The sequence below is a fragment of the Sycon ciliatum genome, chromosome 3 (genome assembly GCF_964019385.1).
Source record: "Sycon ciliatum chromosome 3, ocSycCili1.1, whole genome shotgun sequence".
Taxonomy (NCBI): domain Eukaryota; kingdom Metazoa; phylum Porifera; class Calcarea; order Leucosolenida; family Sycettidae; genus Sycon; species Sycon ciliatum.
In genome coordinates, this window is record NC_088645.1 from 31,561,478 (window position 1) to 31,578,663 (window position 17,186).

The following is a 17,186-nucleotide window of genomic DNA, read 5'->3' on the forward strand; positions in this document are numbered from 1 at the left end:
TCCATTTCTGAAATCACCGATTCCGATGCCCCTGACATTACACCAACGACGACTGGCATGACCTAGAGTATAGCCCCCCCCCCCCCCCCCTCTCCCAAGGGTTTGGAACTCCCATGTACTCTGATGCACTGGTGTCCACTCTTTTGAGTGATTGGAATCTTCCCGCACGGTACATCATTGTGTCTTTTAATCATCGTCCTGCACCTAAAAAAGGAACAAAACTTCATCTCCTAGTTTTGACCTGACTGCCACTGGATATAGCTGGATTGAAGCGTTGCCATAAGTTCCCATTAATGCTGCAACCCACAGTCAACTGGGAACGTGTGGCCAGGCACAAGGGGAACATGGATGCAGCTAATGGTGTTGACACTTTTGCCAATGGTTGTGAGACTTCCACATTCACTCACCCCCACCGTTAGGTGCTGCATCTGCCACTAGGGTTTACCTGGTGTTAGCAGGAACGGACATAATGATTTACTTTTTTTTAATGCTGGATTTTGTGCCTAATTTCCTAAAATTGTCTGAGGCAGACCCGATCTGAGCGGCTGATTTGCTCAATTGTTTCCACTTCTGTAGAGTTTAACTGCTAGTGAAATTCTAGCCGTTCAGGGAAGAACATGCTTGTAATGTGTAGTGACAAGGATTGTCAGTTCAATTTTCTTGTCATATTGAGTAGATGTGCCCATTTTTCAGTGTTTGGCGTACTAGCGTCTGGAAAATTTCAACGATGTCGTGAGGTACAGACACTTACCATTGCAATATGGAACACAGGCGATAAGGGCGGCAACAAGAATCAAATATCCTGTGAACAGACCGCATGTTCACGACCGGGAAATAAGGAACAAACAACTCGCACATCCACATACACACACACACACATACTCGCGCACACATACGCACATACTCGGGCGCACATGCGCGTGCGCGTGCACACACACACACACACACATGCCCGTTAACATTACGCACCTCACTATTGCAGGCAGATCTAGTGGGTGTACCCAACACGTGCAGAATTCCTGCACTAACTTTGACATACATCAATTTTTTCAACCAAATAATAATATTTTCAGTATTGACCTGAATGATTTCATCGATTCCTTTGGTAAAATATCATGTGTGAGCAGAATGACGTCATCAGTGCTCCAAACCGTATGGGCAGTGTGACTCTCGCTGACTTAATCAATACCAGGTGTGATCTTATGACATACATGTACAATGCTAATATCATCTTTCGCCTGAACCAAGTTCTGCTTCACATTACGGGAAGCAAGTTCTGCTTCGCTTTACGGGAAGCAAGTTCTGCTTCACGTTACGGGAACCAAGTTCTGCTTCGCTTTACGGGAAGCAAGTTCTGCTTCACGTTACGGGAACCAAGTTCTGCTTCGCTTTACGGGAAGCAAGTTCTGCTTCACGTTACGGGAAGCAAGTTCTGCTTCACGTTACGGGAACCAAGTTCTGCTTCACGTTATGGGAAGCAAGTTCTGCTTCACGTTACGGGAAGCAAGTTCTGCTTCACGTTACGGGAAGCAAGTTCTGCTTCACGTTACGGGAACCAAGTTCTGCTTCACGTTACGGGAAGCAAGTTCTGCTTTACGTTACGGGAAGCAAGTTCTGCTTCACGTTACAGGAAGCAAGTTCTGCTTCACGTTACGGGAAGCAAGTTCTGCTTCGCGTAACGGGAAGCAAGTTCTGCTTCACGTTACGGGAAGCAAGTTCTGCTTTACGTTACGGGAATCAAGTTCTGCTTCCCCTTACGGGAACGCTGGTGCCACAGATCACAGCAACACTCTTCCAGATCTCGTAAAAAACTTGTTCTGGACTATGTTCAAGTAAAGAAATCAAGTGGAATGTGAACTGGGAATTTCCCCTTCCAAATTTGACAGTTGTCTGCCCCATCGAAATGATATGAAGCAGACCAGTACGCATTTGAGTAGGCTGTGTGGTGCACGCATGTGTTACAGTTTTGTTCCAGGAATGGATACCAGACCCGAGGAATGTTGACCAGTGCCACAGAGGTAAGGCCCAGAAACATGAATGAACCCATGGAGCTGGATCGAAGTAGATCAAAAAGTCAGCTTTGACATGACCCAGGCATGGCTAGTAACTTGGTAAGGATACGTTCAACTTTGTATTCAACCTACACATTGATAGAAGCCAACAGGGACCTACCCGAACGATTGTTCATTGTCGCCATCTTTGAGTCCTTGAATACAGCCAAACCACAACAGTGGTGAAGAAACCTTGTGGCACTACAGAGAACAGCAAACACAAAATGCAGGGGGAATTCATGAATGGAGGCAAATATGTGCAGATCTGCACACAGATCTGCACACAGATCTGCACACAGACATGCACACAGATCTGCACACAGACATGCACACACACACACACACACACACACACACACACACACACACACACACACACACACACACACACACACACACACACACACTGACATGCACACAAATACACACACTCACATACACCCATCAAAAATACACTGGCACATACAACCCACCCACCCAAACCCAAACAACACATACACACAAACACACACACAACACATGCACACACACACACAAACACACACATGCACACACACACACACAACACATACACACAAACACACACATGCACACACACATGCACACACACCTGCACACACACACAACACACACACACACATGCCCAAATCTGAAGCGACGACAGCGAAAAAAACTATGTTGGACATAGGAACGTGTTCTGCGATTACACCATAAACCAGCTTACAAAGCTGATGAATTGACCGCCACTAATTTTTGCCTGTTCTACTTCACGCAGTTGATTGAACTACTTCACACGTCACACATCACACACACATGTGCACGCGCGCGCGCGCGCGCGCGAAAGCACCCTCACAAACACACACATACACGCACACTTATACACGTGCATACACACATGCGAACACAACACACATACACACAGATACACATTCATGAACACATGCGAACACACACACACATTAACTACAACACACAACAGCTTGCGGTTTGGAGGGTGCTGGCCAGTGAGGGGCTACAGAGAGAGCAGGATCTTGGCGGAGCCAAGACGATAGTGATGTCCGAGGGACAAAGACAGAGAGCCCTGAGTAGCCGGAAATGGCCAACACCCGTTTGTTTTCTTTATCAAAGCAAATAAGAGATGAGAGAAGGGAGGTGGGTGGGTGAAACACAACGATCTGACAAGAGTGATCCACACACAGAACGGATCGAAATATATAACTAGGCCAACTTTAGCATGCCACGATGCATGCCGCCTATGTTCAGCGTCGTGCATGAATGAATGCCACATTGAGTGTCACGTTGAATGACACATAGAATGCCACAACGCATAGAGTACCATGTGAGCATGCACCAAGACGTTTGTCCGACATGGTTACCGTGATGTACAGTGCACGTGACTGTAGCCAGCAGCAAAGCATGAGCATGCAGTTAAAGCGCTAGCAATCATAGCAGCATAGTGGCAGCAGGAAGCAGCCGCGTGCACCCATCAATCTGCATTATTACTATAATGCTGCACACACACACACACACACGCACGCATACACGCACGCATACACACACGCAAACCCGCACCCACACACACATTAACGTCAAGAAACACATCACACCACATTTCAAAGCTTTGCCTGCGCCAACAACGTTTCCTCCGCTTCACAAACTAACATTACAGAGGTCTCAAACTAAGCACACAAAGTATTTCTGAAAACAGAACAAAATACCCGCGTGCCTGATTAAAACAACAGCAACGCTCCTGATAACCACGTGACAACATTGAAAGTGTTATACTGTACTGGGTCTCTTGTACTGCTAAGGGTGACTTGAGGAGTGACAACATTGAAAGTGTTAAACTGTACTGGGTCTCTTGTTCTGCTAAGGGTGACTTGAGGAGTGACAGCATTGAAAGTGTTAAACTGTACTGGGTCTCTTGTACTGCTAAGGGTGACTTAAGGAGTCACAACATTGAAAGTGTTATACTGTACTCGGTCTCTTGTACTGCTAAGGGCGACTTGAGGCGACCAGAATGATTATGTGTGTACAAATATTTTCGTATCTCCACCTCTAAAACACAGGATAGTTACAAATGACCAGTCTACGCGTTCAGGAAGACCTTGGCTATCGACTCATCACATCGTTTTGTGTCAAAGAATATAGATGTCGCCAGGGCGAAGCCTGAAGTGTGCCACTCGGACAAACAATTGTCGCGAGTAGAAAACATGAAGTATGAGCATCGCTGTTATTTTTTTTTTCACGGCAATCGAAACATCGAGATTCTGAGTGGCTTTCAGGTCAACTTTATCCGCGCTGAAAGTTGACTGTGCTGCGCTCGATCGAGCGCGTGGGAAAGCGCAAATGCTACGAAAATGCAGAGCACGAACTTCGATCAGTCATCCTCGCGAAGAAGACAATTTTCGCTGCATCTTCGCTTTCTAGTTGTCTACCTGGTCTTGATATCTTTCCACAGAGCCAAATTTTGTAAAGATCCGTGGAGGTCTAGCTGAGTTATGACACATTGATTCCCGCTCAATGGCACTTCGAGGGTTAAACACGAGTACATGACAAGCAACGAAAACAGGCAGTGAAACCAGGGAAGATGCATTGAACTCCCGACACAACAAGAGCACAGTAATTTTAGTTATAATTCATACATTTACATTTTAATGGATACCTGACCGGTTTCTGCAATTAGAATGCTTCATCAGAGGATGAAGAATGAGGTAGAAAACACTAGCTTATATACATGTACACGGTAGGCATGAATTGGCATACTAGTAGTGTAAAGTGGAGAAGGTTGCTAGTCATGTTGCGCTATGCACCAGTAGCTGAGCGTGTAGCAATGCAGTACTTGAAAATAATTGTCTTGGCGCAAATGTGGCTAATACACATGGGTAGCGTGAACCTTAGGAAATAGCTAGGTGAAAAGTTGTAAAGCTGTACAAAAGTAAATGAACCATAGGGTTGAACTAGGTGAAAGTTGTAGGTTTGTACAGATGTTTTTGGTTGGTTCCAGAAATTTCCATTAAAATGTAAATGTATGAATTATAACTAAAATTACTGTGCTCTTGTTGTGTCGGGAGTTCAATGCATCTTCCTTAGCCAAGAGAAACGAAACGCCAATCCAAACAACCGACGTCAAAAAACGATGGCGGATGGACGCAGGTAAAGAAGAAGCAATCCAATCCAGCTGCCCGAAGAAATGTGACAAAACGATAGGCGACCGCCGCCTACGGTATATTTGGAATCTAAACCTTCGTGACTATGCTCTATTCGTTACTAACTCTGGCTTTCACAATTACTCCAGTTTGTCTTTCTCTAATGCAGAACGCCAAGTGTTGGGCTATGGGTCCAACTTCCGTCCAACCGGCCGACTGCCCAGCACTGACCAGCTCACAAATGATATCGCTAAATTCGAGCACAATGTTTGCTGGGGTGAGGTCTTCACCAACACCACCCGCCGTGATGATGGTTACATACGCAGTTTTCATCTACGGTCGTCAAGACAACCACCGCGTGTGTCCATCGCCACAGAAACAGCTTTGCTAGAATTCAGGACTGAACTAACAGCTGGTGTTACTGCTGCTCGCTCAATACATCGCCCAAACAACCTATCACCCGGTGAGAAACTTGCTTTATGTAGTCTCCACAGCCGAACAGATATTGTCATTGCTAACGCTGATAAGAATCTAGGCACAGTTGTCTTAAATGTAGAGGATTACATAGCAGAAGGCTACAGACAGTTGTCTGATTGCAAGTACTACAGATTTATTCCCACGCCAGGTGATAGCTTAGTTAATCTGGACACTATAGTACCAGAGCTTCACTACGTTGAACAGTCTCTGCATGACATCGTGAAGAGTCATGAACCACTACTTTCCCCTAAAGATGTCAGAGCACTATTCGCAAGTTTTCCTTTTAAACCAGCGAAATTTTACATGCTCCCTAAGATACATAAGGCTCCAGGTCCTAATGGCATTGTAAAGGGTAGACCCATAGTGTCTTGCTTAGGTTATTGCACCACACCTGCATCTCGCCTCATAGACCACTATTTATGTAAAGCGTTTGCCAAGACGCCTGCTAACACTGTGCTCAAGGACACTCATAGTCTCACAAATGTTCTATCCAGTAAAGACTTTCCTGCTGATGCTATGATTGTTACAGCCGATGTCACCAGTTTGTACACTAACATGCATTGGTCAGACACAGTAGCAGCTATCAATGATTTCCTTGCAGAAGCCGAACACCCATTACGCTCTCTTATTGTAGACCTAGTCGAATTTGTCCTAGAAAACAATTATTTTGAGTTTAAGGAAAAGCTCTTCCATCAGGAGTTCGGTATGGCCATGGGTACCCCAATGGCCGTCAACGTTGCTAATATTTTTCTTTTTATGCACGAGAAAAAAGCTCTTCAAAGTTTCCGTTCATCAGTTTACTTTTTTGGACGATTCATTGACGATCTATGCTTAATTGTTAGCAAGACTTTCGATAGGATAAAATTTGATGCCGTCGTATACAGCGATTTATCTGATATTAAGCTCACCTGGTCTGAAGTTTCTTCTACAGCCGTATTTCTAGATTTAGAAATTTTTAAGATAGATGCGGATAGATTCTCCTACAGAACTTTCCAGAAAGACAGGAATGCATATTTATACATCCCGTTCAAATCAGACCACCCCCGGTCTAATCTTAGATCATTTATCATTGCAGAGCTCATCCGGTACAACCGTACAAACCAGCTACTAGAGGATATTCTCAAGATTCGCAAGCTTTTCTGGCTCAGACTCAGAAAACGAGGATATCCACCCGAATTCCTGGGTACGCTATTCATTGCTGTAGAGCCCAAACCGCAAGTATTTGTAAATAAAGCTACAGACTCGGTGCATAAGAACAAACAGTATGTTTTCTGCACCACATACCATCCGCACTTTGTCGGAGCAAACTATCGCTCCCTTCTGAAACAGTCACTTTTTACTGATTGTCAGATTTTCTTCAGAAAAACCAAGCAGCTTTTTTACAATAATTATTAGTTCACTCATACGGCAGAGCATACTTTGCTCTGCATTTTGGTTGGTTCCAGAAATTTCTGGAACCAACCAAAAACATCTGTGCAAACCTACAACTTTCACCTAGTTCAACCCTATGGTTCATTTACTTTTGTACAGCTTTACAACTTTTCACCTAGCTATTTCCTAAGGTTCACGCTACCCATGTGTATTAGCCACATTTGCGCCAAGACAATTATTTTCAAGTACTGCATTGCTACACGCTCAGCTACTGGTGCATAGCGCAACATGACTAGCAACCTTCTCCACTTTACACTACTAGTATGCCAATTCATGCCTACCGTGTACATGTATATAAGCTAGTGTTTTCTACCTCATTCTTCATCCTCTGATGAAGCATTCTAATTGCAGAAACCGGTCAGGTATCCATTAAAATGTAAATGTATGAATTATAACTAAAATTACTGTGCTCTTGTTGTGTCGGGAGTTCAATGCATCTTCCCTAGTATCTACCATCAAGACTCCCTCAACAAACCATACAGTATGTCGACTGCAAGCAGCCGTACGTCTCATGCCAATTTGACGCTCCCGAAGCAGAAAACCGACTTTCAGCCTCTGCCCGACAAGAATCTAGAAGATTACGTCGTATGGTGCGTCACCCGAGTCATCACGTCACAGAAGGTCATCAAAACTAGCTCCGAGAAAGTGAGTAACCTTGAGAGCCAATTGAATGACAATTCCTTTCCCGCCTGGGTCCAGAGCAAGTTTAAGACACTTTCACCCCAGTCTATCCTCATTGAGTCGACAAGATTTACACAGAATGGAATTACGCATGCTAAAGATAAGCTGAATTCTGCGACAGAAAAGCTTGCTGAAGCTAAAGCGGATCTAGATGCCCTTGTGAAAACTTTGAAAGAAGACAAGGAAGTCAGCCACACAGCAGATCTTGTTCTAAGTCGTTATTCTACTCTTCTGTCTCTACGTGTGTCCGGTGTTATGGCCAAGAATCTTCGAGAAGCCAAAGAGTCGGCACATAAAAAGGCAAAAGACACCAAAGAGAAGGCAACCGCTGATATTACTACCGCACCAATCCAGGCTGAAGAAGTTGGCACCCTTATAAAACGTGAGGTGAAGCGACAACTAGGTGCAGTGAGTAAGTCCTCCTCGACTCTGTCAACTGGCAAAGGCAGATCTAAACAACCAAAGACTCCGCCGAAACAACAGCAACAGCCGAAGCAACAGCCGAGGCCAAAGCAACACCAACAGCCAAGAGAAACGAAACGCCAATCCAAACAACCGACGTCAAAAAACGATGGCGGATGGACGCAGGTAAAGAAGAAGCAATCCAATCCAGCTGCCCGAAGAAATGTGACAAAACGATAGGCGACCGCCGCCTACGGTATATTTGGAATCTAAACCTTCGTGACTATGCTCTATTCGTTACTAACTCTGGCTTTCACAATTACTCCAGTTTGTCTTTCTCTAATGCAGAACGCCAAGTGTTGGGCTATGGGTCCAACTTCCGTCCAACCGGCCGACTACCCAGCACTGACCAGCTCACAAATGATATCGCTAAATTCGAGCACAATGTTCGCTGGGGTGAGGTCTTCACCAACACCACCCGCCGTGATGATGGTTACATACGCAGTTTTCATCTACGGTCGTCAAGACAACCACCGCGTGTGTCCATCGCCACAGAAACAGCTTTGCTAGAATTCAGGACTGAACTAACAGCTGGTGTTACTGCTGCTCGCTCAAGACATCGCCCAAACAACCTATCACCCGGTGAGAAACTTGCTTTATGTAGTCTCAACAGCCGAACAGATATTGTTATTGCTAACGCTGATAAGAATCTAGGCACAGTTGTCTTAAATGTAGAGGATTACATAGCAGAAGGCTACAGACAGTTGTCTGATTGCAAGTACTACAGATTTATTCCCACGCCAGGTGATAGCTTAGTTAATCTGGACACTATAGTACCAGAGCTTCACTACGTTGAACAGTCTCTGCATGACATCGTGAAGAGTCATGAACCACTACTTTCCCCTAAAGATGTCAGAGCACTATTCGCAAGTTTTCCTTTTAAACCAGCGAAATTTTACATGCTCCCTAAGATACATAAGGCTCCAGGTCCTAATGGCATTGTAAAGGGTAGACCCATAGTGTCTTGCTTAGGTTATTGCACCACACCTGCATCTCGCCTCATAGACCACTATTTATGTAAAGCGTTTGCCAAGACGCCTGCTAACACTGTGCTCAAGGACACTCATAGTCTCACAAATGTTCTATCCAGTAAAGACTTTCCTGCTGATGCTATGATTGTTACAGCCGATGTCACCAGTTTGTACACTAACATGCATTGGTCAGACACAGTAGCAGCTATCAATGATTTCCTTGCCGAAGCCGAACACCCATTACGCTCTCTTATTGTAGACCTAGTCGAATTTGTCCTAGAAAACAATTATTTTGAGTTTAAGGAAAAGCTCTTCCATCAGGAGTTCGGTATGGCCATGGGTACCCCAATGGCCGTCAACGTTGCTAATATTTTTCTTTTTATGCACGAGAAAAAAGCTCTTCAAAGTTTCCGTTCATCAGTTTACTTTTTTGGACGATTCATTGACGATCTATGCTTAATTGTTAGCAAGACTTTCGATAGGATAAAATTTGATGCCGTCGTATACAGCGATTTATCTGATATTAAGCTCATCTGGTCTGAAGTTTCTTCTACAGCCGTATTTCTAGATTTAGAAATTTTTAAGATAGATGCGGATAGATTCTCCTACAGAACTTTCCAGAAAGACAGGAATGCATATTTATACATCCCGTTCAAATCAGACCACCCCCGGTCTAATCTTAGATCATTTATCAATGCAGAGCTCATCCGGTACAACCGTACAAACCAGCTACTAGAGGATATTCTCAAGATTCGCAAGCTTTTCTGGCTCAGACTCAGAAAACGAGGATATCCACCCGAATTCCTGGGTACGCTATTCATTGCTGTAGAGCCCAAACCGCAAGTATTTGTAAATAAAGCTACAAACTGGGTGCATAAGAACAAACAGTATGTTTTCTGTACCACATACCATCCGCACTTTGTCAGAGCAAACTATCGCTCCCTTCTGAAACAGTCACTTTTTACTGATTGTCAGATTTTCTTCAGAAAAACCAAGCAGCTTTTTTACAATAATTATTAGTTCACTCATACGGCAGAGCATACTTTGCTCTGCATTTTGGTTGGTTCCAGAAATTTCTGGAACCAACCAAAAACATCTGTACAAACCTACAACTTTCACCTAGTTCAACCCTATGGTTCATTTACTTTTGTACAGCTTTACAACTTTTCACCTAGCTATTTCCTAAGGTTCACGCTACCCATGTGTATTAGCCACATTTGCGCCAAGACAATTATTTTCAAGTACTGCATTGCTACACGATCAGCTACTGGTGCATAGCGCAACATGACTAGCAACCTTCTCCACTTTACACTACTAGTATGCCAATTCATGCCTACCGTGTACATGTATATAAGCTAGTGTTTTCTACCTCATTCTTCATCCTCTGATGAAGCATTCTAATTGCAGAAACCGGTCAGGTATCCATTAAAATGTAAATGTTATAAGGTGGGACACCACCATTCGCGGCCCATATCAGACCGCATACAATTGAAATAGGCATATCATGAAAACGGATTGGCAGATTGCCTTCAAATTTTCTATGTTTAATCACTATATACTGCTCCACAATGTAGGCACCAAAGAGAGAATTTTCAGGTCATCCAAGTAATGATTGATGGGCTACACAAATTCTTTACGGGTGCGCACAAACAGCAATTTTTTTGGACAACTTTGCAGCAAGATGTATCAACACAGACAGTTCCAAAATGCAGCAAAACCCAGTCCATATGCCTATGCAGGGAATGAACTACAATGAGCTCTATCTGACAGGTATTACTACCCCAAATGCAGAGACAAAACAGGACGAGCGCAAAACGCGTAAAATAGAAGGCACTGTGGGAGCGCAAAATCCAATGTAAAAGGTCCTATGATCACCATTGTAGTTCAATCCCTGCGCAACAAGTCACTGATTCCAAAAATGTATGGGTTGATAGGTCTAAAATAAACACACTAGCCGCAATCATGTCCAAGAAGGCAGAAAAAGGCCAAAAAGCACAAACATTTAGGTGTCTTTTTCATAGATTCTAAGACTATTGTTCCAACTAAAACCCACCAGCCTCGTATGTGACACCCTCAGCTTCCACAATCTGCTCCTCAATTCCCTTCCTGCACCTCCTCCTTTGTTTCCTTCGCTGTTTTTCCTCCTGCTTCATCTTCTTCTCAGCCTTGGCCACTCTAATACTATCCTCCAACATGAGCTGGCGTTCTGCAAAAAAGCCAGGTGCGGTTGCAGAGAGGGATATGGCCCGACTTCCACTTCTCATACTCGTCAGCGGTGACTTCACTATGCGCCTTGCGAGCTTTCCACAAGCTGAAGCCATGGCAGTACTTGGAAGCTAGATGCACGTCAAGGACCTTCCCGACTTGCCAGTCAATTGCCGTAAACGCACCGTGTAGGGAGGAAAACCCGCGCTTCATTCACGTACCATCATAGGTGACAGCAGTTATATGCTTAGGCCTGTCCATTGTCTTGTTCATCTGCTGCTTCGTTCATGCTGATTTGCGCAACTGACCTTGCTGCCTTGCACAATGCTCGCTGGTGCCGCTGGAATGCAGATAGCTGAACAGGTGGGGCAAATTCATGAGGCCGCAAAAATTTGCCAGCCAACATGGCCAATTCCCAGAGTGCGCTATGCCAGAACACTGCGGCGATTGCACTCTTAAAACCGTCCTGACTTCTCCACCACTGGCAGGCTGGTGCCTGCTGAACACTGGCTCTTCATTGCAGCATGTGATTCTGACAGTGGATGCAAGGCCAGAACGTGCAGTTTCAGCAATGGTCAGCTCACCTCCACAGTATTTATACGAGCAAGCAGAGAAAATCAAATTTCGTAAACAATTCAAGTCCAGTGGCGTCTGAATCACAACTTTCAGCGATTGGGCCATGAAAGTCCTCAGAGAACGATGAATCACTCGAGGGAGCAACTGTCTGAGTTCGAGGCCAGCGCACATCCATCAAAGCTCTCCTCCGAATCCGACTCACTATCGCTCAGTTGAATCCATTAATTTTTATTATGATCACTGTATTCTTATTTTTGGAACGCCATCGTACAACTTGCGCTTCGAGGCGGACTCTGGCACTGCTTCAGCTTCATAAACTCCCTCAGCAGCTTCCTGGACAGGTGCAGTGAGAATCTTCTCTTTGCAGGACGCTTGCACGACCTGCTCTTCTTGTTCCCCATTGTGCACATGGTGCATCGCGCTCGAAACTGCAAGAGCAAAGAAGTCCTTTGGGAAAGAATTTTTGCACTTTTTTTGCACGTGGCACGGGTCACTGCTGCCATGGCAACAAAATTTGGAAGTAAAAGCGCTTCAAAACTCCCAAACTCCACGGCCACAATCTTGACAGCTCTTTTTGTGCACGAGCATCGCGATGTGTACAACATTTTTCAACTTTTTAGTGTACGAACATCGATGTGTACAAATTTTTCAAATATTTTCAAATTTCAAACGGTCATATGACTGCAACGGTTGGTCCGAATCGCTTCAAATTTGGAATACTGACACTTCAGGGCATATGCTTTGATTTCCAATAGCAAAAAGGTGACAAATCGAAAGTTGATTTTTTGACCCCTGGAAGGTGGTGTCCCACCTTAAGGAAAAGCTCTTCCATCAGGAGTTCGGTATGGCCATGGGTACCCCAATGGCCGTCAACGTTGCTAATATTTTTCTTTTTATGCACGAGAAAAAAGCTCTTCAAAGTTTCCGTTCATCAGTTTACTTTTTTGGACGATTCATTGACGATCTATGCTTAATTGTTAGCAAGACTTTCGATAGGATAAAATTTGATGCCGTCGTATACAGCGATTTATCTGATATTAAGCTCATCTGGTCTGAAGTTTCTTCTACAGCCGTATTTCTAGATTTAGAAATTTTTAAGATAGATGCGGATAGATTCTCCTACAGAACTTTCCAGAAAGACAGGAATGCATATTTATACATCCCGTTCAAATCAGACCACCCCCGGTCTAATCTTAGATCATTTATCAATGCAGAGCTCATCCGGTACAACCGTACAAACCAGCTACTAGAGGATATTCTCAAGATTCGCAAGCTTTTCTGGCTCAGACTCAGAAAACGAGGATATCCACCCGAATTCCTGGGTACGCTATTCATTGCTGTAGAGCCCAAACCGCAAGTATTTGTAAATAAAGCTACAAACTGGGTGCATAAGAACAAACAGTATGTTTTCTGTACCACATACCATCCGCACTTTGTCAGAGCAAACTATCGCTCCCTTCTGAAACAGTCACTTTTTACTGATTGTCAGATTTTCTTCAGAAAAACCAAGCAGCTTTTTTACAATAATTATTAGTTCACTCATACGGCAGAGCATACTTTGCTCTGCATTTTGGTTGGTTCCAGAAATTTCTGGAACCAACCAAAAACATCTGTACAAACCTACAACTTTCACCTAGTTCAACCCTATGGTTCATTTACTTTTGTACAGCTTTACAACTTTTCACCTAGCTATTTCCTAAGGTTCACGCTACCCATGTGTATTAGCCACATTTGCGCCAAGACAATTATTTTCAAGTACTGCATTGCTACACGATCAGCTACTGGTGCATAGCGCAACATGACTAGCAACCTTCTCCACTTTACACTACTAGTATGCCAATTCATGCCTACCGTGTACATGTATATAAGCTAGTGTTTTCTACCTCATTCTTCATCCTCTGATGAAGCATTCTAATTGCAGAAACCGGTCAGGTATCCATTAAAATGTAAATGTATGAATTATAACTAAAATTACTGTGCTCTTGTTGTGTCGGGAGTTCAATGCATCTTCCCCAGCAGACTGACAACACATTGTTATTTGCTCAAGCTCACAAATTCTTCTCGTGCTTTTCCCCCGCTGGTAAAGATTTGAAATCTAGAACAATCGTCTATAAACATTTCAAGCAAGAGTACATAAACCAGAGTGTGCACCTCCGTGAAACCAATCTCACAACGAAGTGAAGCATGGAAAGAAGAAGCGCCTTCATGTTATTGGGCCTAGTTCCCGTTTAACTGAATCACCGAGGCGATGAAGAGAAGTTCGTGTGCGTGTTTCGTCTTTTGTACAACAAACAGCAATGCGCACCCGAAGAAAAACCTTCGTGATACGGGGAAATAGCCACGTGAACCTGCATGAGATGCAGCAAACGTTTTTTTTCTTTATGAGCTAAACAACAGCGCTTCGAGACGAGACGATTTCCCCCTCAGCATCACGCCCTGGATTACAAGTGACCACAATGCGCTGACCTTTTGAAAAGAAATAAGCAAGAAAGTCAACTGTATATACTAGATAGCAAGGGCGCGTTTGGTTGGTACGAACTAGAACAGAATACACCAGAACAGTGCGTTTGGTTGGGACTGCACCTGTTCTAGGTCGGCCCGAACATGTTCTGCTTGATCCGGCCTCGAGGCTGGAGCAGACCGAGCAGTTTCACTTTTTCACAGTGAAACCTGGCGGGAACATCGATTTTGGTCCCAAAGGATCGCGTGCATACGCTTTTGGGATGGACTCGTTGTACCGTACAAATTGACCATGGTGACCCATACACATTATGAAGAATGCACCAAGTTTGGCACATTTTTTTCACACAAATGTGCTCTGTTCCCGGAGTACCGTTTGATTGGCATGAGGCTGCTCCATGTGCACCAGCTGTTTGATCCTGTTCTAGATCGTACCAACCGAACGCACCCTAAGTGATTACGAGTTTCATACAGGTACAATGTAGTGTTTGGTGCAAGGAGTTTACATGTGTCAGCAATTTCCACTCCTAATATCACAATTCAATACTCTACTACAAGGAGCAATATGGAGTGGGGATGAGTCCCTTAAACAATTTGCTGACCCCAGGCGACCAGGACCCCGTGCGCCGACAGCCTCTTCCCAACACCCAGATACATGCTGATAGTTCTTGCAGACAGCGAGAACCATATCAACACACGTCATATGGAATACAAGAATGACACCGGTATCAAAGCTCACACAGCCATGGAGCCACAAGGGCGTCGGAACCGCACCGGCCGGGACACCCAGCCGCCCCACTTTTTCGGCCGTTTTTTTAGCACACTGCAACAAAGCGCGATGATCTCAGCGCAAACGTGGCAAATCCTTGCCCCCGATCGTGGTTTGTTGCAGAAACAAAAGTCCATGTACACTGAAATGGCACCAAATACCTGGGAATACTTGCAATTGGCTTCAATTTTAGAATTTTTTCCCGGGGGAGGGTAATGTTGTTCCCCGATCATATCATCTTCTTGGTTTTTTGCAGAACCAAAAAGTCTTTCATTGTAGTTACCGTATGAAAACCATCATGCTGTTTATTAATATTATGTATGGGTCATGAATGGCTCATGATGACCAATAACAACTGCATACAGGTCACATATTTTCAAATCCTATAATAATTATATAGGATTTTTTGCCAGCAAATTTAGGGCATGTTCGATAGTCCTTATGCACATTGTACAGATGTACGAAGTTCTGTACTAGGGCCGTAGGTGTGTACATACCCAGTTGGGTGTTCATTGTGTGCTATACATGCGTGTTTGACCCATTTAGCCTCATAATTCTCGGCGAACAATCACTTTTCCAGCTTCTTCACTTTGAGATTGAACCAACGACTCGCTAGATCACTGTCGAAAAAGTGTTCGTATGAAATGCCTTCAGGGCCCATTTCGCTGTGGAAATAGCAATAAACACAATAGGGTCCTGCACATTCAACACCCAACCGGGTCTACGGGATTCTACGGGATTTCGTGCATCTGTACAACGTGCATAAGGCCTATTGGTAAGGATCGGGATCAGGATCCAGATCTCATATCCCACAGATCCTTCAGATTCAATTGAACACTTTGTTTTGGACCTTGACTCTTGCCATCATGCCATGGTGAAAATGGCGCTCACAAGGCACCCAAAAGGGTGAACGTCGTACTCATCGCGTGCATCGTACAACAAGTCAACAAGCTAGCTCCATCTACATCCACGTGTTCGTACCACAATGTGTACAAAAATGATTTTTACCCGCCATATACGCACAAAGGTCCCATTTAAATATTTGGATCCGTTGGATCCGGTCAACCCCGCTCCCCGAGGTGGGTTGACCGGATCCAAATCCGAAGGATCCGGATCCGGATTCGACCAATCGAAAGGGTGCGAATCCAGTGGATCCGGTGGATCAGGATCCCGATCCTACCAATCGAACATGCCCTAAGAGATAGACTATGAGAAAGGGGACTAACCACAGCAGCAGAAACTCACCGGGAGGAAGACGGAGGCTAAGTTGACCAAAGTCAGCAAAGAGATCCAAAAAAGGTCTGCAAGCAGAGAAGAGAGACTGACTTATTGTAGCTAGAGACTGAACAACCATCGCCAGCACTTGATACTTTGTGGAAAACAGCACTCACCACACACACGTTTGGGAAATCAAGACCACCAGATTCAAGACCAACAGATTCAAGACCAACAGGTTCAAGACCAACAGATTGGCAAACTTGTTCTCCCCGCAAATACTGGTACCGTAAAATCCCGCCAGAGCGCCCCTCCCTGACTTCTTACCAGGGAGGTGATTGATTGTATCCTCGTACGACTCTGTTTTTTTGAACGTAGCATACAATTTTATAAAAGAATAATGTTGGCACCTATGTACGATGATGTACAGGGCAAGAGTACATGAAAACCAGAGTGTGCAGCTTGGGGCCTTTTCTGCTATGGGTGTCTGCAAGAGTACATAACCCCGGGGGTTATGTACTCTTGGTGTCTGTCACGGCGAAATTCCGTGATTACATCATATTTGGCCCAGATCTGAGGCGGGAAATGGCGTAGTGCGTACAACTGAGCTGCAGTTGTGCAGAAAGAGACCTGCTTGAATCCTGCTTGTACGCACTACATCACTAAAATGATGTAATCACGGAATTTCGCCGTGACAGCAACCCATCCGAGCTGCACACTCTGGTTTTCATGTACTCTT

The 17,186-nt window shown here is 44.5% G+C and overlaps 1 protein-coding gene across 2 annotated transcripts in view; it reads right to left on the minus strand.

Moving 5' to 3' along the window:
• LOC135812667 (fibrillin-1-like) overlaps nucleotides 1-16,729 on the minus strand; it is a 61,815-nt gene extending 45,086 nt beyond the window's left edge. For both annotated transcript variants that reach the window (XR_010552912.1, XM_065325945.1), the window contains exons 1-4: nucleotides 16,624-16,729; nucleotides 16,478-16,533; nucleotides 2,173-2,252; nucleotides 752-802 (exon numbers count right to left, since the gene is read on the minus strand). Coding sequence is in view for 1 of the 2 variants with exons in the window: in XM_065325945.1 (XP_065182017.1) it covers nucleotides 752-802; nucleotides 2,173-2,197 (76 nt within the window). In the remaining variant the exon portion in view is untranslated. The remainder of the gene's footprint in view (nucleotides 1-751; nucleotides 803-2,172; nucleotides 2,253-16,477; nucleotides 16,534-16,623) is intronic.
• Between the last annotated feature and the right edge of the window lie 457 nt (nucleotides 16,730-17,186).